This window comes from Megalobrama amblycephala, linkage group LG10 (assembly GCF_018812025.1).
Source record: "Megalobrama amblycephala isolate DHTTF-2021 linkage group LG10, ASM1881202v1, whole genome shotgun sequence".
Lineage (NCBI taxonomy): Eukaryota > Metazoa > Chordata > Actinopteri > Cypriniformes > Xenocyprididae > Megalobrama > Megalobrama amblycephala.
In genome coordinates this window covers 15,805,908-15,832,667 of record NC_063053.1, presented here as the reverse complement: position 1 = coordinate 15,832,667, position 26,760 = coordinate 15,805,908, and the positions used below count along the sequence as shown (strand labels likewise).

At 39.2% G+C, this 26,760-nt stretch overlaps 1 protein-coding gene across 6 annotated transcripts in view; it reads left to right on the top strand.

Annotated features, from left to right (window-relative positions):
• The window catches only part of adka (adenosine kinase a), a 157,918-nt gene that overhangs the window by 55,406 nt on the left and 75,752 nt on the right, over nucleotides 1-26,760 (top strand). For all 6 annotated transcript variants that reach the window (XR_007186771.1, XM_048204880.1, XM_048204879.1 and 3 more), the window contains exons 5-6: nucleotides 17,469-17,641; nucleotides 23,105-23,213. Coding sequence is in view for 5 of the 6 variants with exons in the window: in XM_048204880.1 (XP_048060837.1) it covers nucleotides 17,469-17,641; nucleotides 23,105-23,213 (282 nt within the window). In the remaining variant the exon portion in view is untranslated. The remainder of the gene's footprint in view (nucleotides 1-17,468; nucleotides 17,642-23,104; nucleotides 23,214-26,760) is intronic.

The window sequence follows — 26,760 nt, the reverse complement described above, 5'->3', positions numbered from 1 at the left end:
AGGGACAAATGTGAATAGTGAGTATTCCTAATACTGCATACAGCTGAGTAAACCCCACTTTCTGTGCATCTGCTTTGTGCAAGCCTCCAGTAAATTAACCCCTGTTGTAAATTAACTCAGTATAAACTAGACCAAAATAACCTTTAGATTGGCCACATGATTCTGTTATTCATTATGGCTTACTAAAACTGTTCAGCAGCCAAACGTTTTACTTTGCAGTTTTTCAAGTGATTCTGACACATATGCTCTTCAAAATTGTTACTAGACTGATGGAGGGATAAAGTATAAATGTATGATTGAATTCCTACTCGGATCTTAATATTTACATACTGAACTCTTATTAAGAGTATTATTTGTAAGAGCATTCTAATAATCATTTGTGATCTCAGTAGTCTTTGTGACAGCTAATCTTCACATTATGCAGCAGGTAGTGTGTGTGTTTTTTTTTCTGAGGTGGGTGTAGTTTCTTCATGCCAATCATGAGTGCTGGTGGAGCAGCCGTGGATTCCTGCGGTGGACAGCTGTTTGTTATTCTTCTGTACTGCTCTTTAAGGAGCAGCGGGAGGTAGAGATGTGGGCTCTAATCATTAGCACATTAGCCTAACACAAATGCTCTGGTGTGGTTGTGTATGAGAGCACGAGAGAGATTAAATCATTAGAGATTTGCTTGCTGTTTTTCTTAAGCAGTATTAATGAATGAGACCCCCTGATTATAGCTTGTATTAGTGGTGCAGTGCAGAGTAGTAAACTCGGGCCGGGGGTTTTGAAGAAGTGTTGTTGGGCAGTGCCCCGAGGCTGCCGCCACGCTGAGAAGGGGGCTGCTCTTAGCAGGATTTGCCACTGGTAAACACAGTATATCATGCTTTTGACTGAGAAATAAAAGTGATGGGATTCGACTCCATAATTAATCCTGACCTTGATTTGTGTCGAATGCACAGTGTGCTAAAAAGAGGACAGAAGGAAAAGAACATCCATTGAAGAAAAGCAACAGTGAAATCATTTTAATTGACTAGGATAGTCGCTCAGCAGGGGGATTCAAGACGCTTGGTAATTTTCTTTGTTTGTTTGTGAAATCGTATCCCCCTTTGAGTACGTATTGTTCATTACTGGTCCGAATTGTGCTGTGGAGCGGGAGGCTCCTCAGATGAATATTTCATGATGGGCTGTGAAAATTTGCAGAAGTAAAATTTGGCCTGACAAGAAATGATGGCCCACAAGGTCATCATCGAAATAATATTAAACAAGTAGTTGTATTGCTGCAGCTGTGGCTCTTCATTTTGTTTTTGAATCTGAGGAGGAGAATTTGTTTTTGCTTTTTTTTTTCTTTCCACAGACAATCTTCGATTTTAATTTTCAGTCTAGGCCACGTAAATTACTTTCAACAGTACAATGGACTAAATTGAATACAAAGAATTTCCATGGGCAATTGAAAGTATGACCTTCATAAATGCAGCTATCAGTAAAGCATGTAGCAGAACTATTACTTTGAAAATATCAAACTTCTCCTCCTTTTTATTCACTTCCTTTGTTATGCTCCACTGTCATTGTTTGAATACATTTTATCAGACTGGCGTTTTAAAACTAATAGATTTTTTTTGGTGCCCATTGAGTGCTCATGAATATTATATTGATTTCTGTGAACAAATGCCAGATTCAAGAAGAATTAGAGTTACCCAAGTTTGAGGCGGCTCAAGTAGTTAAAAGTTGGGCTGCGAGTGGCTTCGCCATTCCCAGGTGTCCGGGATCATTTCTCCGGCTCCCAAAAGTGTCGAAAAGAGAAAAGAGTGGAGCAGCACAGCCCCGTTGGTGTTTGCGCAGCGCTACCGCTGCGTTTCACTCAACTTGCCAAAGCTAACAGGGGCTGGATGTGGAGAGGCAAATTTGCCAGCGTTAACTCGGATAAACGAGCTTTTCATTCACAGACGACCTTCTCGTCATAATCTCAGGCAGGGCTGTCAGGGCCTGGCCCCTCTCTTCCTGGATTGCTCGCCCAGGTTTTTAACAGGAACCTAGGGGTCTGAGAGACAGGGCGATTTGGGGGGGGTGCCGGGATGTAGAATCTAGTGAAAAGAATGGAGACCTGGAATGATCTGCATCTCAGGTGCCACGGCTCAATAAATCAGTTTGGAGCCCCAAGGACGATGGGATAATTGAATTGTTTTGGTATGGTTGTCCTGAAGTGAAATGTGCGTTAAATGTCTCTCCTCCTCTGTCTGTCTGTCTTTCTCTCTGCTTTTTTCTTCTTTTTTCCCTTTTGCTGGGTGGGGTGGAAGGGCTGAAATCGGATCCAGCAGTTGGCTTCGGGGAAGCTTCTTTTGGCCCCTAACGCCGGGACCTGCGGGAGTCATTATAAAGCAGAACTCACATTTTTGCATTTTCAAATGGATTTAACTGTAGGGCTCAGTCCCCAGCGCTGACCCTGTTAACATTCTGCCTTGTCTGGGAACGCGTAGAGTGGGCCAACCTTTACAGGCTCCGTCGCTGCTCTGGAGCAAGAGGTGTTGCGTTTGGCAAGCGAAGAGGGCTTTTGAGAGACGGCTTTATAGGCGCAGAAATACATCTGCCACGGTCCTTAGTGTGTCTATTATTCTATAGTGCATTAATGGTCTGGAGAGGAATCATTTCCTGAGTGTAGTTAACTACATGCTTAGAGAAACCCTACCCAAAGCTGGGGATTGAGAGGACCTAATGGCCTAGTTCCCAGCCCTGGCTGTTCTCCTCAGGTTCTGTTACAATACAGTTACAGTCTGCCCAGTCAGAATGGCCTTGATTTATCACCTTGATTAGATTTATGGCACAAAACGCGGAGTAAAACAACCCACTTGCCCTCCGTTCCAAAGCGTATAGCGTGTGAGAGCCTTCCGTGATTTGAACCCTTGCTTAACCCTGTTCTGGCTACAAAGCCTTCAAGGGAACCACAAACCTTAATTACGGGGTTGGCTACACTTTTGAGGTTTGCATAGCTATCAGTACAAATTAGCTGAGATAAAATCATGTTTTTATAGGATTTCGTAGCGCATTACAAGGTTTGTCTAAGAAGGTCACAAATCACCGCTTCTTCTCAATCAAGATCTTTTTCACACTGAGAATCTATTGTTTGAAAAGAAATGAGGGAGCACTGATTGCTTCAGTTATCAATACGCAGAATGTTGAGGTGCACCGCTGCATGTATGCATGTATGAATGTATGAATACATTCAGCCTTGAGAATCCTAGTTTGTTTAATTAAATTCAGTTTGAGAAAAAATGACCAAGCTTTTCTGTGCTGAATGCTGTGTAAATGTTTTTATCCATTCCATTGAGCATTGAACTGACGGTGTGTGGTGAAGGTGGCAAATAAGTGTGTTTTCAAAGAGATTCACTACAGCATTTATACTGCAGTATATCTGGCGAGCGAGTCTTAAAAAACCAACACAAAGCGCAAAACAAAAGTATAGTCTGCTTTTTTCAAACTGTCGCAGATGGGTTTCAAGTCTAGACAGCTTTTTTATTTAGAATGCCACCAATTTAGTGACATCCTGCCATGCAAGTCTGGGGTGTTAACACATCATTTGGAACTGAATTGAGAATGATTTTTAAATTGCAATTTAGTACCTGAAATTGAATTGTGGTAGCAAACGGGATGCAGAATTGCAATTTAAATGCAGGAAAGTAGAGTTAAAATTAATTGAAAGTCAAATAAATTCACATCAGTGATAGAAGCACGAATAGATAGATATGGTGTGAAATATTTATTGAAATTTGTATCGGTGTTATACAAACCTGATTCCAAAAAAGTTGGGACACTGTACAAATTGTGAATAAAAAAGGAATGCAAAAATTTACAAATCTCATAAACTTATGTTTTATTCACAATAGAATATAGATAACATATCAAATGTTGAAAGTGAGACATTTTGAAATGTCATGCCAAATATTGGCTCATTTTGGATTTCATGAGAGCTACACATTCCAAAAAAGTTGGGACCGGTAGCAATAAAAGGCTAGAAAAGTTAAATGTGCATATAAGGAACAGCTGGAGGACCAATTTGCAACTTATTAGGTCAATTGGCAACATGATTGGGTATAAAAAGTGCCTCTCAGAGTGGCAGTGTCTCTCAGAAGTCAAGATGGACAGAGGATCACCAATTTCCCCAATGCTGCGGCGAAAAATAGTGGAGCAATATCAGAAAGGAGTTTCTCAGAGAAAAATTGCAAAGAGTTTGAAGTTATCATCATCTACAGTGCATAATATCATCCAAAGATTCAGAGAATCTGGAACAATCTCTGTGCGTAAGGGTCAAGGCCGGAAAACCACACTGGACGCCCGTGATCTTCGGGCCCTTAGATGGCACTGCATCACATACAGGAATGCTACTGTAATGGAAATCACAACATGGGTTCAGGAATACTTCCAGAAAACATTGTCGGTGAACACAATCCACCGTGCCATTCGCCGTTGCCGGCTAAAACTCTATAGGTCAAAAAGAAGCCATATCTAAACATGATCCAGAAGTGCAGGCATTTTCTCTGGGCCAAGGCTCATTTAAAATGGACTGTGGCAAAGTGGAAAACTGTTCTGTGGTCAGACGAATCAAAATTTGAAGTTCTTTTTGGAAAACTGGGACGCCATGTCATCCAGACTAAAGAGGACAAGGACAACTCAAGTTGTTATCAGCGCTCAGTTCAGAAGCCTGCATCTCTGATGGTATGGGGCTGCATGAGTGCGTGTGGCATGGGCAGCTTACACATCTGGAAAGGCACCATCAATGCTGAAAGGTATATCCAAGTTCTAGAACAACATATGCTCCCATCCAGAAGTCGTCACTTTCAGGGAAGACCTTGCATTTTCCAACATGACAATGCCAGACTACATACTGCATCAATTACAACATCATGGCTGCGTAGAAGAAGGATCTTCGTACTGAAATGGCCAGCCTGCAGTCCAGATCTTTCACCCATAGAAAACATTTGGTGCATCATAAAGAGGAAGATGCGACAAAGAAGACCTAAGACAGTTGAGCAACTAGAAGCCTGTATTAGACAAGAATGGGACAACATTCCTAAACTATTCCTAAACTTGAGCACCTTGTTATAAAAAGAAGAGGGGATGCCACACAGTGGAAAACATGGCCTTGTCCCAACTTTTTTGAGATGTTGATGCCATGAAATTTAAAATCAACTTATTTTTCCCTTAAAATCATACATTTTCTCAGTTTAAACATTTCATATGTCATCTGTGTTGTATTCTGAATAAAATATTGAAATTTGAAACATTGCATTCTGTTTTTATTCACAATTTGTACAGTGTCCCAACTTTTTTGGAATCAGGTTTGTACATTTCATAATAACCAATAAGATAAACGGACCAGGTGTGAACCAAGGTGAAAGGACTCTTTATTTTCTAGAATGCATTAACTGTTTTGATTTTATTAGAGTTATAACTACAATGCAGCAATAAATTCTTTTTTTTTTCTGTCGTTAAATTTCCTGTAGGTACCTGTATGGCCAATTCAAGGGAACAAAATCTTACATTCTTAAAGGATTAGTTAACTTTCAAATGAAAATTAGCCCAAGCTTTACTCACCCTCAAGCCATCCTAGGTGTATATGACTTTCTTCTTTCTGATGAACACAATCAGAGGTATTTTAATAAATATCCTGACACATCCAAGCTTTATAATGGCAGTGAACAGGGGTCACAAGTATGAGCTGAAGAAAGTGCTTCCATCCACATCCATCCATCATAAACGTTTACTCCACACGGCTCCAGGGAGTTAATAAAGGCCTTCTGAAGTGAAGCGATGCATTTGTGTAAAAAAAAAAAAAAAAATCCATATTTCAACGTACGATGAAAGTGTAAAACTCTTGCAGTTTAAAAAGCTTACGCTACGTCCTACACTTTCCATATTCAACTTACGGACACCATGCCTTTATTAACCCCCAGGAGCCGTGTAGAGTACATGTTTATGATGAATGGATGTGGATGGAAGCACTTTATTCAGCTCATACAGGGCAAGTAAAAAAATTGACCCACTGGGAACCTTCAGCAGAAATAATTATATAATGATATATACTGTTTGTATGAAGCTTAAATTTTGTCCCGTTTAACACATAAGTAACCATACTCCAGAGCATCAAGGCCTGCTGTGTGCAGGCTCTGCCCATACTGTCGCACTTAAAAGGGGCAATCGAGACAGCTTGCTTTATGGCTTGGTAATGGCACCCTTATTTTTCACAGGAGTGGGGCTTTTTTATTTATCAGGCCAGTATTTATGGAGATTAATGAAGAAGAGTTGGGCCGGCTTTGCTGTAGTGGAGTGAGGAATCTGGAGTGCTGTCGGTCTCGTAAATCAGACACTCCGCGCTCGCTCATGTCTCAAACAGTCATCTCAGCCGCCAGATATGAGTCTTACTGCTCTCCATTAAACTCCCACAGATGTTTCCAGGCCTGGCAGGGGGGGTCAAGCGGGGGGTGAGATTATGTTGCTCACAGCAGAGACGTGTAATCGCATACACACAGCTGCTAGTCGTTTCTTAATGTTGTAGCTGCTCAACACTTTATTTTTACACCGTTCCACACTCACACACTTTCCTCTTAGGGTTCCTTATATCTGTTATCATCGTTTTTAAAAAAAATAAAACTACTATAACTTTCTGTCTGTCTTCTATTTTTAAGTTGTCAAAATGTATGTAATAAATGCATCTGTTTGTTGTTTATTGCTTTTCATTGTTTGATTGATTAATTTTTATATTTTTTTTAAATCACTGCTTATCTCATGTCTCTGTCATTAGCTATGTTTCCATCCAAAGTTGCGTATTTAACTTGTGCGCAAATTTTGAATATCGCATAAAACATTTGCGAATAAAGCACTGTTTCCATCCAGTGAGTCAAAGAGAACAAAAAAAGTCACTTCCTGATACACTGGCACTAAATATCACTAAGAAAAATGTAAGGTGAAAAAATGTAAAGAAAAATGAAAAGTGTTTCCAGTGTAGTTTATGCGCATGTTTTCGTGTCGCATAAAAAAATGTATCCTACTCATTTGCGTGCATAAGTTGTTGTTTTTTATGCACATTTGGGTTTCCATCCACCATGTTTTTATGCAATATTCCAAAATGCGCATAAAAATAGGTGGATGGAAACACTATTGAGAAGTTATTTATTTTTATTCATTTTTTTTTTTATCACTGCTTATCCCACGTCTCTGTCATTGAGAAGTTAAAAGATTCCTCCTTTTTTGTCTGTACCTGTTCAGCAACCTGCACAAAGAAACGCAAGGTCCTCTCGTCAATTCAGCATTCAATTAGACGAGTATTAATGGTGAACAAAATAAAAACAGGACTCATATTCACCTTTGCATAAAAGATTGTAATGTGCGCATTTAAATAGTGCATTAATTAACTTGGGCTTTCAGTTTTCTCCTGGCTTGTTTTCATTCTTTGGATAAATTGATAATTTCCTGTCATGTTCTTGTCAGGCTGTGAGGGGTGTAAAACTGGCTTTTGTTGCTTTGCAAACCCTTGCCGCACTGTGGGGTCAAAGGCCACTCGGCAATGCCTCTGATCCCGTAGCTCAGTTTGAATGGAGCGCTGCCTGCAGCATTTGAAAGGCTCTTTCTTTCTCAGTGAAGGGCGAGGGGGGGGGGGGGGGGTCAATTTGTGCCGATAAAAGAACACAATGCAACAGAGCAATGAACAGCCCTGTCAAACAGGGGAGTTTATTAACACGCCATGAATTGCACTAGAGTGGCTCCTGGTCTTCTGTTTCAAAATCAAGCTGCAGGGCTTGGGAAAGACAAACAGGAGCTCAATGAATCTGTTTGGTGTTCAAGCCCTGGGCCACTAATACCATCATACACAAACCTTTTACGGTAGTTTATTTGCTGTCAGTTAACATTGAGTTTGATGCAGACACACAGAGAGACACGCACCACCCAGTAAGTGAGGGGCCTCGGTCACAGCATTAATAAGCATGATGCATGCATGAATACAGATCGCATTATGGAGATCAGTGTTAATATATTTTAATAGCAGATTATACAATAGTATAGGTAGGTACTATGTATTATGTACAATACTATGTACTAGGGTTGGACAATATATCAATACAAGAATGTATATCTCATGTTTTTTATGCTTTTTGATGGCATGTATTTAATTAGCATGCATCTTATTCAAAATTCATTTACCTGAAACATATTCATGTGAACAGTTATTTTTCTTCCCCAAATGAGAAAAAACATAATTTTAACAATCAGCTACAATATTGTTACAAAGTATATTCAAAATGTGTAAGAAAAAATTTAATCTGACTTTTGGATCGATTCATTGATCGATTCATTCACGGATCGATTCATTCAAGGTTTAAACTGATTCATAAAATAAATCAAACTTACTGACTACTAATGATGGTCTTTAGGCTTAATGGACAAAAAAAAAAGGCATAAAATTGTGGATTTTTCAATATATCACCCAGCCCTAATGCACATTAGTACTTACCTTTTAATACTTTTTTTGTACTTGAAAATATAATTTATAATTTGCTCGCTTTTATGCTGTTCTGAATTTGTATTTGGAGTTTGTATTTGTATTTGTTTCATATTTTGAGTTTTTGTTGACTTTTCACTGAAAAAACGTGAACATTCTGCCTAACATCTCTTTCTGTGCTCCATGGTAGAAAGTCATGGATCGAAGTGAGGGTGAGTAAACAACTGCGTAACTATCATTTTTGTGGTGAACTAGCCTTTTAAGACACGTACACATTCTCATTCACCTCTCTGTCTACCTCTCCCCTGTTTCTCACACTCCCCCACCCCCCGCGTATTTGTTTCTAGCACCATGTCCCAGTACACCACTGATCTTTTCCCTATGGGTGTCTGGCATGTGCTGGAGATCAAAGCACAGTGTCAACCTAAGGTTCAGAGGCAAAACCAATTCACCTGCAGCTCCGTCTGGGTTTAGGAAGTTTGTGTCGCTCTCACACACTGTGAGACCCTTTCTACCCCCCTCACCCCACAGACTGGATTAGCCTACCATGCGTCATGGTCCTGGACCGAGAAGCGCAAAGCACCATTTTACGACCAGATAAACTCTAGCCATAAATTGACCAGTGGGTTTCACAACCTCTCTCTCTCATATTAATGAGAGATCGAGAGAGAACCTAGTCTCCCAGACTATGCCCCCCAGTGAGCGCGCCAACTCGCCGGACACCCAATAGAAAGAGTCCATTGTGACGGATCATTGTGCGTCAGCCCCGGCAGCACGGGCTTGTTTGTCTTATGAATAATTCAGCAGGCCTCTCCAGCACTAAACAACAGAGGCCTGTACTGTATGTTTAACCAGTTGGGTAGGGAAAACCAGTATGTTTGTCAGATAAACTCTGCATGGCCTTGATGCGCAAGCATTCTGTTCGGCCGCGTCTGAAAGGTTACTCTGGGAAATGGACCTCCTTTGGTGCCTCTGATCTGATCTCTCAGCAGATAGCACCGGGTGGTTCCCTACGAGTATGTGTGAGTTGCATAGAAAAGTAGAGAGTCGGACCGGATGGTGTCATTTACACTGTGCTACCGCAGTGTTCAAAGACACTGGTAAACTAACTCCATTCTCTCTCCCAAGCCCTTGTTCGAAACAAGACACCGTACAGTCACACTGAAGGCCGCCGCCCTGGCCAAGAGGGGAAGTGGCGTTCACAGGCTCTCACAGAGACCCGAACACCTCCTGCTCTCTCCTCTCTGAGGACACTTTCACACTGGTGCTTTTGGTGAAGGCCTGACTTTGGTTTGTTTGGTTCGTTTGAAGGCTGTTTTCTGTACTTCAGATTAATTTATTTATTCATTATATTGTATTTTTAGTTTATTTTTTACTTTAGATTTATTTTATTTATTTAGTTTTATCTTATCCGACTGCTACAAATAAAAATAAATAAATAAAAAATGTATGTATGTATGTATCTATGTGTGTGTGTGTGTGTGTGTGTATATATATATATATATATATATATATATATATATATATATATATATATATATATATATATACACATCGGCACTATATATATATATATATATATATATATATATATATATATATATATATATATATATATATATATATATATATATATATATATATATATATGTACCGATGTATTTGTACTGGTAACATACTTTACAGTGAGGAAGAATAGATCATAATGTTGAATTAATGCAAAAAGTCTGCATATTTTGTTACGCTTTAGAAAAATCTTGAATCAAATATTAAATATTTTTTATAAAAGTATATTTTATAAAAATATATGAAGTAAAAATATTAGTACATTTGAATATTAATATATAGCGTGAATTAAATGACAGCGAAACGAAAAAGATGGTAGTAGTTACCTGTAAAATTTTTGTTCTTAAAAATTTCTTACAAAGTGAAACAGTACTTGTTTTTCTCAGAGAACTTGGCATGTGCTGAATATGCTTCATTTATTGTGTTAAAATTGTCTGGAGATTTTGCTGCTTCTCATGATGTCATGATAACACAATCATAATCCAGTTCAGAACCAGACATTAACAGAGACCTGCAATGGGGAAATCAAACTCTGGTTCTGAACAAATTGTCAAACACAGTATGAAAACAGTCTGGGTTCCTGCACATAACCCAGCAGCTCTGTGCTTGTGTGTATTTGTGTGTCCCTTGATTGTTACGTTAGATTGCTCTAAAACTGCCACTTATTGGGATAGTGTGGGCACTGCAGTCGCACAAGCAGCTTATGTAATGAGACATTTTTTTTCCCTCTCACTTTCCCCCCTCCATCTCTGTCTGCCTACACTCTGAGAAAATTAGATGGTGCCGAAATGCCTGGGATTATAGGGAAGCGTGGCTGCGTGTTTAGTTTGCTCCCCGGGCTGTGGACGGGAAAAGATGAGATCTGTACAGATCTGTATGTTCGACTTGTCACCAGATCTGTTTGTCTGGGGTAGGGATGTGCAAAAATTACATATTTTCAAAATCAACTACTCTGTGGGTTGCATGAAATACTAGTCGACCAGTTGGTCTTTCTCTCTGTAACATTGGAAACACCAATTAATTCTAATAAGTCCGTTCGTTCTAAACGGTCTATTCTCTCGTATGAAATGTTGGCATGTTCGACTCATTCTAGTGAATCAGTTTGTTCATATACAGTAGTTCTTGTAAATGAAAGGGTTCATCATCGTTTCAGTTTTAGCCGTATTTATTGTAAATCTATTAGTTCAAACGCTAATTGTTTTGTTTTAGAAAATTTGGAGCTAGTTAAATTATACATAATGTAATTGGATAGTTATGCGTTTACATCCTTACTAGCTTCAGTATAGTTAGATACTTTCTGTTCGTAGCAAAAAAAATGGTTTATACCGGATGTGTTTGTGTCTTTCAACTAGACCAGGGGTGCAAAACTCAGTTCCTGGAGGGCCATAGCCCTGCAGAGTTTTGTTTCGACCCTGCTCTAACACACACACACCTCTTTAGTTTTCCAATAAGCCTGAATGACTTGATTAGCTGGATCAGGTTTGTTTAATTGGGGTTGAAGCTAAACTCTGCAGGGCTGTGTCCCTCCAGGAACTGAGTTTTGCACCCCTGAACTAGACAGTAAAAAAAGAAAGAAAGAGGAAAGCTCCAGATAAACTAGTCAATCTCACTAATCGACTAGTCGGTTCTTGAATGACTCAACCAGCGTGACCTATTCCTAGTCTGGACAGAGCGATGAAGACTCCTGACAAGCCCACATGCATCTGATCCTCCCTCGCCGAGTCTCCGGCTGTCTTCCTCCTCCGGTCCTGTCGCTATGGTGAGGATGTCACATGGAAACAGCCCAGCATTGGGAGGTGTGAAAGAGAATGTCACAGACAGCAGTCCAAATATGACACCATTGGCAGGGGGCACACGGGGGAAATGGCACACAACACCTCACTAAGGCACCTGAGCGTGAAATAAAGCAGATAAGAGAAACTGACCAGATGTTTCACTCTGCGGGGGTACGCGAGAGTAAACGGCTGATGGAAACGGTGAAGTCCTGAGCTTGTTAGCCTATTGAGAGAGCTGAGACTTGAGTCCTATAGCAATGATTGATTTAATAGAAGCAGACAGTGCTCATCATTGTCAATCACTGTGATGTGCCGCTCTCTCTTCCTCCCCTGTCTCTTTCTGTCTCTCGCTCTTTTTTTTTTAAATTTTTTTTTTATTCATTTTCTCTTCTCTCTCTTCCTCCTGAGCTTTGGTGCCAGGCTGGGCAGGCTCTGATGGGCAGACGGCGAGTTGTCTTCATTATAATGCCTTTATTTATTCATGTGTCTGCGGCCAGTGACAGCCGTGCCTGTGCACAGCTCTCCTCTCTGTCTGCGTCCTTAGAGATATGACTCATTTTCATTTCTCTCTTTCTCTCTGCTAACATCATTCTCTCTTCTCTGTCAAGTGCTGCTTTCAGTTAGCTTCAAAACTGACACGCGAACGCACAACACGCATCAGTCACATCCAGTGGCCCACGTCAGCACACAGAGGGTACTCGTCAACGTTTGGTCAAGGAATCGCTTGCACGCGGCTCGTGCGGGCCAGATTGCCTCATGACCACTTTTGGGAGGCAGGCGCTGGCTATTTCAGTTCGGGCTATAAATAGTCGCGCTGCGGTTTTTGCCAGTTTGATAAGCCTGTAATTGGAGTTGCATCCATCAGGTTACAGAGGGCTTTTAATCCTGAGACGTGTTGGCTGGGTTCTGGAGCTTTTCAGGTTAAAGAGCATTCAAAGCCATTGTTTAAGCCTGGGTTCACTGAGCTAAATGCTATTAGATTATTACAGTGTGTCAAAAGCAAATTAATCTAATTTTGCCTTTCCGTAGCTCTGCCAAACAGTCAACCCTAATCAGGCATTGTATTCAAACCTCCTTTTTAAGCCCCTGGCATGAGGTACATCGGGATTTTCTAAGGATTATAGTTCAAAATTAGGTTATGTCGCTCTTTTACCTGAATTATAGTGCCGTTTGTTGGGTTTTCACAGCTCTGCTGTAGTTGGTAGTCGGCCTCTTTGTGGTATAGATCAAAAGAGAAGCAGTGATTATGAAACGGATCACTTCACTCTAGGCTCTTGGGTTTTTTTTTTCCATGTGCTTTGATACGTCAGAACCTTGATGGGCTTCTGTTATGGAGCCCAGTGTTTGGCTGTGCTGCGCTAGGGGCCGTCAGCGGACGCTCTGATTGTCCTCTGGCAAATGAGTGATAACTGCAGTAAGCATGTGACAAAGAGGAGTGGCAGCTGGTGGATGCTGGGATACGTGCTGGGTCACCTCCCTGAGCAAAAGCCCTCATATCTGTAACAATTAATGCCTTTCAGACATTTGGAGGAATATCTTGATTGGGATGTATTTAGAAATGGGAATCATTAAGAATTGATTTAATAATTATGGTTCATTTTGGTACTTTTGAGGAAGAAATATTTTAAAATTTCATTTCCAAATAATAAGATTTTTAATAAATAAATACATTTTTCTTTTCATAATACAACATACAAATTCTTTCTTTCTTTCTTTCTTTCTTTCTTTCTTTCTTTCTTTCTTTCTTTCTTTCTTTCTTTCTTTCTTTCTTTCTTTCTTTCTTTCTTTCTTTCTTTCTTTCTTTCTTTCTTTCTTTCTTTCTTTCTTTCTTTCTTTCTTTCTTTCTTTCTTTCTTTCTTTCTTTCTTTCTTTCTTTCTTTCTTTCTTTCTTTCTTTCTTTCTTTCTTTCTTTCTTTCTTTCTTGAGTTTGGGGGATGGTAAGATTTTATGTTTTTGACAGAATTCTCTTTGATTCACCAAGGCTGCATTTATTTGATCAAAAATAGTTTCTTTTTAATATATTAATATATTTAATATATTTTAAATGTAATTTATTCCTGTGATGGCAAAGCTGAATTTCCAGCAGTCATTACTTCAGTCTTCAGTGTCACATGATCCTTCAGAAATCATTCTAATATGTTAATTTGGTGCAAAATGAAACATTTCTGCTTATTTTCAATCTTGAAAACCATTGTGCTGCTTAATATTTTTGTGTAACCGTGATTTTTTTTTTTTTTTTTTTTTTTCGTTCTTTGGTAAGAAGTTCAGCAAAGGAACAGTATTTATTTGAAATATTAATCTTTTGTAACATTACAAATGTCTTCACTGTCACTTTTGATCAATTTAATGCATCCTTGCTGAATAAAAGAATGAATTTCTTCTTTTCTTTTCTTTTTAATCTTATTGACCACAAACTTTTAAATAGTAGTTTCATTTCTTTATTTGTAAAAATACTACTGACAAAACTTGTAATGTATGTTTCTTTAGCTCAGTTGTACGTTATATTTGTTTATTTGAAAACAAACTGCTCATAAAGAGTCATTTGTTCAGTAATCTGACTACACTGATTGCACTGTTGTTTTGATGCGGATTAAGACCCAGTTCTAACTTCCCATCCATAGACACAGTAGTGCAAGTTTTAAATTTAGATTTATAAAAAATATAAGATATTTGACTGCACGAGTAACCACCAAGCTGCATGGACAGTTTTGGAATATGGGAAGATTTTTGTTTACTCTGACATGTATGCATGTACTTACTTCTGTTTTATTCCCATAATGGCCTAATCTGGCTCTACCTGCTGTGTTGTAGTCTTAATGTAAAAAAAAAAAAAACAGTCTTTTCCATACGATCAGCAAATTTTGAGGGAAAATCAGCACTTTGCATAATTTGTTTTTGTTTGCATTTTTCTCATCACTTCCCAAACAACCCTAATGTATGCAGTACAGTACAGCATGTGTGCGTGAGAGTCTTCGCTTACGTGATCACGTGCAGCCACATTATGTCAGAGCCGGGCTGCGTGTTCTAGGCCGGGGGGCTCAACGCAGCGGGAGACACTGCTGTTTAATTTCAGCACTTCATCCCCCTCCGTAATGAAGCTTCCCTCACGCACGTTTGCTCACACCCTGCCAGTGCTGCTGGCGGGTAATTGGGATGTGACTGAGCATGAATATCCCTTACGCCTGCCGCAGACCGACCTCCCCGCGACCCTGCAGATAGCTCTTTGTCTTAATGGACATATCATCTTTTATTTAGATCTCCATTTGAAAGTAATTGTCAGCAGGAGGGGGTTATTGCAGTAGATGGAGACGAATAGACTGGTGTTTCACAGCGGACCTCTTTGATTGGCTGCAGTTTTTGGCTGGCTTTGATTATGTGAGTCGGAACAAAGGTGTGTGCTGTGCCAAGCTGTTTTTAGAGGCTATTAGAAGCACCGCCCCGACCCGGTCCTTCCTAATCTTTTGGAGCTCTGCTGTCTCCAATACAATCAAAGATGTACCCATGTACCATCTGAATCACAATACTGACACGTATATGTTTAGATGTGTGTTTTACATCATTTTACACCCCCCCCCCCCCAATGTTTACCCTCAAGGTGAAAAACACTCACCCGGTGCAGTTAAAATGCAGTGCAGCATGTCATGCATGTGCGAGTGTTATTGTCTGTAAGTGTTGGGTCTGTAAACAGCTGCAGCAGGAATGATGGGAGATGACCTCAGGAAATGTTAGATTCTGCAGGGATGATCAGAATTGGGCATTTGCTTCTTGAGTTATCGCGATTTCTGTATTTCAAACATCAGAGATGTTCGTTTTGATTTTAAAGATTTCTCTTAGATTACATTAAAAATCTTCATTCGTGTTTTGAAGATGGGTTGATCCTATGGGTTTTATAAGGGTGAGTAATTGTTGACAGATTTTTTATTTTTGGGTGAACTTTTTATAATTTGTCTTTAATCCAAAATAATTACAAAGTATTCACCCCTTTTCAACCATTGCTAGTGTGGCCAATTGGTTTTAGAATACACATCAGATTATTCAAGCACAATGGGTTGTAAACGCAGTTTAATGTTGACTTCAAAGAACCTGGGGTGCCCACTGCATCATTTTTCCCATCAGCAGATTTAGGATGTTTATGTCTTTTTAGTCTTACGTTAAACAGACAGTACATAACTACTTCCACACTGTAAACAGAGGTGTATTGCTCCACAGACAGACAGTGATTAATTTCTCATGTATACAGGTCATCTCTCAGGCAGAGCATCTCATTCACAAGGGGCCCCATCAACAGACATTGCAAGGTTGCAATAAAAGCAGCAAACGTAGCACCGTGTACTCTAATAAATCTTCAGAGGTTAAACCCCACAGCACTAAAAACCCAGAAAGACCTTTTCATCATCCCCATAAAAGTGGCAATGTCACAGTGTTTGTGGTGAGCCACCGTCCAGGATGCTGGAATTAGTGCTCCCCTGTAATCTAGTTTAACACAGCCTACAGACAGACATCCTGTATCTCATTTCATTATTCCATTAGTTTTGTGAAGGTTTTGCTCCATCAGATTTGATCACTTTATATTCAGAGACTTTTATAAGACCAGAACTCAGAATAGCACCAGCCATTTCAGTGCCAAAAAATCCCTAAGTCTACAAATACGTAAGGAGGGATGGATACTATATTGGCAGCCATGCTCGTATCAGCCAATTAATTTGATGTTATCCATATCCATATTTTATTTAAGATAAATTATAGCTGAATTTCTAGTTGAATTGCCTGTTCAATACAAATAATGTTTACTTTTTTAATTCAGTGCACACAGACATTTAGGTATATTTTGAAAGTTATAATTTCACATTTAACTTTTATTAAAGAAAGTTCTCAAGAATGTATTTTTTATTTCAATGCTAGGCACATAGTGTATTTGTTCTGTCTTTTTTTTTATCAGTCTAATTGTAATCAATATATAATATCAGCCAGTAGGTTATCTGCTTCAAAATATAAATATAATTTTATTTTCTTAATTGCTAGTTAGTGTACATACTATATGTATTTGTCAGAAGTATTTTTCCATTTGCTTCACATCTCTACTTTTTTTTTGCATCTTATACCATGAGCACAACATAAAGACTGTCAAGTTAAAATTAATAAAAGTAAAAATAGTAAAAAAAATAAAAATAAACCCATATTGATTGTTAAAAAAAGTGTTAAAAATAAGACTTAGGAAAAATGTAATGTTTTGAAGTTGAAGTTATTGAAGTCACGCAAGTGAGTTTTCATCATTGATCATTGCTGTCACTTCCCTAACAAACACTACAATATATTGAAATGCTTAAAGAATGACTCGCTCATTGTTCCCTTAGTTTTTAACTCTGAATTCGAGAAAATGTATTTGTTTTTTCTCCTTATCAGTTTGCTATTACTTCCTGTTTTCGCTAGTTATTCTCTTGCAGAGTTGCACGCACAGGGGCCTCTCTACCACTGTCCATTTTGCCTTTCCAGGAATTGTCAATATATAGACAACTTCCTAGTTCCTGGATATGTGATTTCCAGTCTCTTTTTTTAAAAACTCTCAGATATGGAAGCTGTGTTTACGTGTTCTAATAATCGCTTTTCCTCCTCTCTCTTTCCTTTTGCTCCCCACCCGCTCGATCTGTCCTTCCTCTCAGTGGATGATCCAGGAGCCGCACAACGTTGCCACCTTCTTTGGCTGCATCGGGAAGGATAAGTTCGGGAGGATCCTGAAGGAGAAGGCAGAGGAGGCCCACGTGGATGCCCACTACTATGAGCAGAGTGAGGAGCCCACGGGGACCTGCGCTGCCTGCATCACTGGCGACAACAGGTCAGCCACCCCTTTCCTCTAGGGAGGGCCCTTATCGCTTCCTCAGGATAGCACCCCCCAGCACACACACAGCGCACATTCACACACCCCACCTCACTATGCACTGGGACTCACTGTTCCCTCGCCGGCTGTTCTGCTCTTTTCCGCCAGAGCTCTTGATTTATTTATTTGCCGGGGTTAGATCAGCACAGAGGTATTTTGATACACCGCATGACTTGGCCCTGAAGGGTGCTAGATTCCATGACTGAGCAGATATGTGAAACTGCTTTGGCCGAATTACGTGCTACCTACACGTTTGAATGGAGCATTTGATGCGTTTAAGTGTTACTTACTATTTCTCTGCTTTCGAAGAGAATGCAATAGTATCCATTTAAGCTTATTGACTAATCTGTAATTGTATAAACTCTGAGGATTTGTTCAAATGAACAGCAGGTTCAAACTCCAGATGGATCGCGGTCTGATTTTTGGAGCATGCCCAGATAATCATAAAGGAAAATTTAATATCAAAAACTAAAATCGATAGACACCATCGATAGTAGGATTGGGAGCTTAATAATGAGTTTAATTATTCAGAATTTTTCTCAATGATTTTTGTTCCTTAATGATTTCTTTAATAATTCTTTTAGCTCTTGACAAGAAATATTTTGTAAAAAAAAAAAAAAAAAAAAAGATTAAAAAAAAACTTACTCTCAGAAGTTTGAGATTATTTTAAATTTCAACAGAACAGATGTGACAAATTAGAAATAAATATGATAAAAAATAATATATAAATTATATGTAATTATATATTATATATAATTAGCTTTTTATTAAATTTATTTTATCATTGTAATTTTTAATTATAGTTTTTTTATTAATATACTTATATTTATTTATTTATATTGTTATATATTTTACTTGTCATATATAACAAGATAAATACATTTTGGTTCAGTTAGTGAGTCTAGTAATTGAGATTAATTCAGTAACCACTCTGGCTGATTCATATTTTTTTATTCTCTAAAAACAACCTGCTCATAAGAGTCATTTGTTCAAGAGTCAATATGTTTTGTGCTATAGATTCACAAAGGTGCTTCTTAGTAGTAGTGCAGGAAACACTGTATTTTGGAGCTTGAGAGACTTACTATAAACTCTTGTTGTATGGTTTGGAGTTCTTCAAAGATATTTTTAGAGTTCACTGGAAAATGTGTACACTTTACTTATGAAATCATTCCTGGGAGGACTATTCCTTTAATAAAAAAAAAATGCATGCATTTGCAGGGGCACCGGTGTCAGTGACATCAGCTGAATAATAGATGCCCCTCTGAGACAGTCGTGATCATTCAGGTGGTGATCTGCATTTGTTTTGCATGTTGTCAGCCATGCTATTGCCTTTTAATCAGAGCTGCCAGCAAAACTATTGTAAGTGTGTGTGCATGAACAACCGCTCACAGGTGTGTCCCTTTTGAGCCGAGCTGAAAAAATAGAGTAACTTCAGATCATCCTGGTTGCTTTATTGTTTCTCATCCATGCACTTGCTGTAAAAGGGTTGATGTTGAGATATTGTTGATGAAAGCAAATGCTAACAGATTTCTCCAGGTATCATAGACCACCACTGAGTACATATACTTTTGGTCATGTAACGCATGTTTGAAAGGACCCATGTAGTCAGGGGGAAGATATGAAAGTCGAAAAGGAGATTTATGAGGACTGGTCTCTTTGTTTGGACTGTCATAGAGTTAGTGTGAGCAGGCTATGCATTAGAGACAGTTTGAAAGAGCAGCGGCTTGTAGAGCTGTCAGCCTTGGCCTTATGAGGCTCTGCTCATTAGCACCTCACCTGTCAAAGCAGACCCTTTCATTACAGGAGATTCGCAGACCTGCAGCTCAAGGCCTGAAAGCAGCTTAATCAATATCTTCCTCAATAGTTTCTCCCTGCAGCTATGCAGCGCACCTGTACACAGCCGCCGGTGAGACTGGCCAGACGGGAAACGGTGTTAAAAGACCGCTGATTTCAGACTGGCTTGGGAGGGGGGAGGGAGAGGTCACGGGTCTACAGCCTGCAGCGAGAGGTCTGCCCTTCCTCTCAGCACTGCTTCTCACTGTGCGCGGTAATGATAGCGTGGACGAGAGTTCGACACAATCTGCCTGGTCAGATCAGCGTGACTCTGCCACTCTAAATGCTTATTATGCCTTAATGGATTTGATTTTGATTAACACGATGACATTAAGCGGAAGGGTGTCCGATCTGCATCTTTCATGTTCCACTGTGAAAATTACAAGCAGTTGCTTTTTTGTCAAGGGGGCTTGCTACTGTATTAGATGGATATACATAGTAAAGATGCACAATGTATGTGTGTATTGATCAGTTTAAAATAAAGCTTCAAAAAAGTGCTTGTATTTAACAAAAATAAAGCCAAAATGTAAAAGCCATGTGTGACAAACTAAGGACACCCTTATTGTTTCCTTAAAAATTAAAGGGTTAGTTCACCCAAAAATGAAAATTCTGTGATGAATTACTCGCCCTCATGTCGTTCCACACCTGTAAGACCTTAGTTCATCTTCAGAACACAAATTAAGATGTTTTTTATAAAATCCGATGGATCAGTGAGGCCTGCATTGCCAGCAATGTTACGAATGTTTTATTTCGAATCAGAGCGTGTATGAAACTGCCAAAGTCAAGTGATTTCAGTAAACAAGGCTTTGTTACATCATAAGTGTTTCGAAATTTCAGTGGTTCACCACTGGGGGGGCATGATTTTGGCAGTTTGATACGGGCTCCGAACCACTGATTCGAAACAAAACATTCGTAAAGCTTTGAAGCTCGTATACTTGTCGCTTCATAACATTAAGGTTGAACCACATTAGTCACATGAACTGTTTTAAATACGTCTTCAGTAGCTTTCTGGGCATTGAAAGCGTTAATTATCTTGCTGGCAATGCCGGCCTCACTGAGCCATCAGATTTAATGAAAAATATCCTAATTTGTGTTCCGAAGATAAACAAAGGTCTTGCAGCTGTGGAACGGCATAAGGGTCCGTAATTAATGACAGAATTTTAATTTTTGGGTGAACTAACCCTTTAAGAGGGTGAGTAGCTGTCAGGTGCTGCTAATCAAATGTCTTTGATTAATTGATCATCAGCAAGTGTGACCAACTCTATAAAAGCAGAAGTTTTGCCAGTTTGTTGGTCTGGAGCATTCAGTTGTGTGTTAACACAAATTTCAAGGAGGAAAGACATCAGCAATGATTTTAGAGAAGCAAGTGTTTCTGCCATCAATCTGGGAAGGGTTATACAGCCATTTCCAAACAATTTGAAGTTCGTCTTTCTACAGTGAGGAAGATTATTCACAAGTGGAAGATATTCAAAACAGACACCAATCTTCCCTGGAGTGGACATCACAGCAAATTCACATGCAAACAGCCCAAGAACAACACCTCAGACTTTACAGGCCTCAGTTTGCATATTAAATGTTAAAGTTCATGACAGTACAATTAGAAAAAGACGGGACAAGTATGGCATGTTTGGAAGGGTTGCCAGGAGAAAGCGTCTTCTCTCTAACAAAAAAAACATGGCAGCACAGCTTAGGCTTGCAAAGTTGCATCTGAACAAACAAGCGGAGATGTTTGGCCATAATGCACTACGCCAAGTTTGGTGAAAACTAAATACAGCATCTCAGAACAAACACAGCATACCAAAAGTCAGGCATGCTGATGGAGGGGTGATGATTTGGGACTTGTTTTGCAGCCATAGGCCCCGGGCATCTCACAGTCATTGAGTTGACCATGAACACCTCTGTGTACCAAAGTATTCTAGAGTCAAATGTGAGGCCATTCGTCCAACAGCTAAAATTGGGTCATGCAACTGGACAGTGATCACCAGCAAATATCTCTCTCTCTCTCTCTCTCTCTCTCTCTATATATATATATATATATATATATATATATATATATATATATATATATATATATATATATATATATATATATATATATATATATATATATATATATATATATATATATATATATATATATATATATATAATATAATAAACTGAAGACAGTGCTTACTGATAAAGACTAACTCCCTTTGGAGTGGACTTTGTAACTTTGCAGACTTTTTTTCATGCTCAAACAGCAATATTAGCAAGTTAAAAATGTAAATACATATTTCTGGTTACTTGATTTAAATTTATATTCTCTTGAACCCTTTTTAACAGGCATGTACCTGTTCATAAATACTCTGTCTCTGCCATTTCTATCAAACCTCTTCACTTTTCCTCCAAACGCCATAACCGCAGGTCTATTGATTCTCATTTGTGGCCTGACTGTGCATAGCAGTGCTTTTTCTGTAAGGCTAATGCTGCTTCATTGTAGCGGCTGGCCTGTTGGGACCGCATCCTCTCAGTAACAAGTGAATAATGAGAGTGGTTGTTTTTCAAAGTGGAATTAGTTGTTTTTGTTGATACGAGGACCACCGGGAGGTTAATGGAGAAACAGCAGTCCCGGTGGACGTTTGCAGTTCTCCTGCATTATTGATTTGTTTGTTCATTTATTTATGGGAAAGGTCTTGTAAGGCATTTGCACTTAAATAAAAAGAAGAGAAATAAAGAAAAAAGTGTGTTGATATTTAATTCTGGCAGAGCTGACACAAAGCAGCTGTTTAGAAAACCATATTCCATATGTTAGCCATATTCCGCCTACAGCAATTTACAAAGTTACAGCAGCAGTGGCACGTTTTCATGGAGCTACATAATTTACACAATCACCCTGAAGATAGAGTTGGTTTCTCAACTGCATTATGTGGTTTCTTTCATATAAAGCCATTTAAGAGAAGGAAATGGGTATTGGTGTTATGAGAAATAGACAGTGCCTTTGGGTCATAAAATGATCATAATTTGAAGATACAATTTTTCTCCAAAACCTTCTGGAGAAAAATTCATTTCTGAAACATTTTATTTAGGCATTCAACTCGTAGTTTTTTTTTTCTTGCTGGACAATTTATCTTGCTTTTTGTTTTTTGTTTTTGTTGGCCTGGTTTCAAAGCATGACTCCACCACAAAACTTAATATATTTTTAATAATTTTTAAATATATTTTTGACACATTTTTGTGTGTCAGAAATTTGTAGGAATATGTATGTTATATTTTTTATGTACTATATATCATATTTCTGGCACACAAAAATGTCTACTGTAAGAATGTATAATATTTATTAAAATGTATTAAAATATAATTTACATTTCTATAACTGAGGTTATGTTTTATTTACAAAACAATGTACAACAATTTAAAGGATTTTTAATTTTGAATCCAGGAAGCTGGAAATTATATTTCCATTATATAAATCCTTAAGGTAATATTCAAACACACTTTTGCTGGAACATAATGGCTTACTCTGCAAATGATTTTGTTTATAATATTGACTCCAGTTTATACTCTGACAGTTAGATTTACTGTAGTTTTGTGTTTTTGTTCCATTAGGTCTCTTGTTGCGAATCTCGCTGCCGCTAATTGCTACAAAAAAGAGAAACACCTCGATCTGGAGGACAACTGGAAACTTGTTGAGAAAGCCAAAGTTTACTACATCGCTGTAAGTACAAATGCCTCTCTTGACACTTTTGCCTTTTTTGCAGTTTGTCACCATGTGATGAAAAGCGTTAAAATTCATTTTTTCAAGTTGTTGGCAGTTTGTTAATACTTTTTTTTTTTTTTTTTTAACCAAGCTTTCAGATTGTGGAGGTTGCAACCTTTTCCTCTCGATGAAGGATAAGAGATTTTGTTTAAATTGTGTTTTCGAATGTAATCTAATGGTAGAAACATTGCCATCTCGAGTATATAACTTCTGTTCCAAGCCCTACAATGCAGAGATGCATGAAGTCCCGAAGGGCTGTAACTGGTACTGCAAGGCAGTGAATGTAGTCTGAAGCGCAGTCAGTCGGCATGTAGCAGCATGCTCTTTGACCTGTGAGAGTATAGAGGTTTGATCAACAGGTCACAAGGGGCAGGATGACACACTCTGAAGGTCATCGGCCAAACCGACGTTTACATTTACTGCGCATGCACCTTAAGCCCTTGAAAAAACAAGTTTGTCTAAGCGCTCGTCCGCTCCGTCAGTCAACTGTGCCAGTTAATTCTGAGTACACACTGCGAGGAGAGATAGATGCAAAAAGCCGCTGCTCGTAATTACCGGTAATCAAGGTTGGTGTGAAACGAGCGACCCCATTACACTCCGACCTTATTGTTAATGAGCCATTGCAAATGTGATTGGGATGGCTCTTCACTTGGGTCTGTACCTGCTGTAAGCTCCATTCATCGAGAGAAAGTCTGGCATCCGCACGGACTCGGACATCATTTGTTGAATACCTGTATTGTAGGACTGTGATTAACCTCGAAGCAGGAGTCAGTCTTTGAAGCTCAATTTGGCAGCCATTGTAACGTGACACTCTAATCAAATCATTTTCGTCCCTGATTAAACGTTTTTCATCACACTGTCGTTTGGTGAATGGGAAGCTCGAGGCTATACATGAATATTGAGGAGCCGTTGTGTGTTGACGGCCTTTGTGTTTTCGAACTTGACTGAATATGCTGACGTTTATGGGAAAGTGCCCTGATGGCTCTGTCGCTTCGTTGGCTTGTTGTCGCTGTTGCTTCTTTTCGGGCAAGGAGCTCCACTGAGCGTTGAGATCTGCTTCAAGTCATGCCCTTGGATGAATGGCTGTCCTCAATGGCAGTGTTTATTGAAAGTCTTGTCCCTGTTTTGTCAGCCTAGGCTTTTCAGTAGTGCTTGTTTGACTGCGATCCTGAGGGAGAGGTGATAGTTTCTGTTGTGATGCCCTGCTCAGTTTGTCCGAGGCTCAAATTTCAGCTGAGATTGGGGTGTTGAGCATCCCAGCGAGCAGGCTTGTTTTTCCTCCACAGGTCCAAACCGAGTTTTGATAGCAGCTTCTCCAGGTCTCCGCTCTACAGATGTTTAATGCATTTGGCCAAACTGCACAGCCACTCCAGCCCCCCATTTTTCTTGTTCTCGCTCGCTCTCTTTCTGGCCAGAGGCAGCCCGGTGATGGTCGAGGAGTGTGAGAATTGATTATCCAGCCAGAGAAAGTTCATTACTGGAGTAGATCTTCTCCCACCTTAATGGTGGAGCAACCATTCTTGAATTCTGCCCCTGGTCTCAGTTTGAGTAAGTAGAGGTGGACCCGGTCCCTGAAGGGACCCAGAAGGGAGCCAACTTGACCGCTGCAGGAGCATCGACCGAGGTCTAGGCGGTCGAGGTCTCTACGGACTTCCTCTTTGTTCTACACGCACTTGTTTCTGAGAATGGACTCTAGTGCTTGTTTTGGCTGGGCGTCAGATCTTGATTGTTTGAACTGCGAAACTGAAAACAGGCCGGTTGATCAAATAAACTGAGTGCTCTTGTTCGTAGTCCTGCTGGTTATCTGGGAGTTTCTGTATTCGACTGACGCAGGATTATGTAAGCGATTTCCTCTTCCATATAACCATCACAGGCTGTGGCACCAGCCAGTCTGTCCTTGTTATGCATCAAGCCACATCTGTCTCTTTCTCTGTCTCTGTCTCTCTCTCTCTATTTTTGAATATCTCTTTCTTCTCTGTTTGCACAAAGAGACTCTTGCCTTTTTGTCAAATGAATGCGATCTAGACAAATTCATTAGGGCAGGGTAAAAATATTTTCTGATTAATTGTGATAGTCAATCTAGATATCGAGTCATAAAATCCCAAGATTAATCTTTTATTTTATATACAGCATGACTAGTGTGGTCTATTTCACAATCAAATGACCCTTATGAACCAGTTTAGTTTTAGATAGTCAAAAACATACTACAGTAGATATTTTCCATATCGGTCTATTCGTCTCTGTCTGTATATATTTGTCTATCTGTCCGTCAACAAATATAAAAGATGCACTTACTGTAAGTAATCATAGCTTGATGTTATTTTAGTAACTTGATTTTAATTTAACACTAATTGAATCAAACAAAAAACTGGTGAATCAGGATCGAAACAGGGGTTGTATATTAATACCCGAAACTGTAATTCATCCACATTTTGGGTCTTCTGCGTAAAAGTGATGAATTAAATCCCAGATCATTTAAAATGCAAATATGTTGGCTGGGTTTGTAGTGAGTTAGGCTGGATTTATGATTTGTGGCTGTGCAAATATGTAATTGCCATGTAATTGGCAAACGAGTGAGCCCATCTGTGATATCACAATACAGTGGTGGTCAATCCTCAGCCCACCCCCTTAGAGAGCTCTTAAACTGGACTACTTCAGATCTGGTCAGATTCTCTCATAGCTCCCTTGACATTATGGGAGAGCACATTGTGACGGCACCCCAGTCCACTGCCAGAATTCTTATCTGCTATTTACGGAGTCATGGCCTTAAAATTGTACCGTATCATGGTATCAATCAGGACTGCTCCATTTTCCACCTAAGCACCTCTCTGTAACCAGCTAGATTTACTCATTTAATGGTAAACAAGGACATATTGTGAATCGTGAGTGCAGAGGTCTGCTCGATAGTCCTCCGTGGTGCATTTTGCTGAGATTGTTTTTTAAAGAGGGCTGAGTGGAGACCATCCAGCGCCATTTCCACTTAATGCACTGTGGCATGCTTCAGTGCAGTGATAAGGGAGGCCTCCTTGAGCGGTAATCTCCATTGACCTTGTGTTCAGAGTGGAAGACATCCCTGTGTGAACATGAAACCATGCAACTCACTCACTTTAACCTCAGGGATTGATTTTAATTTACCATGATGGTGTTCTATTGAGAGCCTAGATATGCATTTCCTGAAGGAAATACCAGTGCTTGCAAGGCATAAGAATAAGAGTGGTACATATATGGGTAAATATAAGTTTTTGGCTTTGGTTCTGCATAAATGAAATGCTGAATTATTGGTACTTTCTTGTTTTATTGATATTTAGCACATAACTTAGTCAGCTGCTGCTCAAGAATCAACACAATCTCTGTAAAGTGTAAAGGAGATTTATGAATAAAGGATGCAAGGATGAAACAACCAATCACATAATGATTTAGTAAGTAAATGTATATACGTGTTTATGTATAATTATTACTATATATTATATAGTATTTAAATATATTTATATATAAATAATAGAAA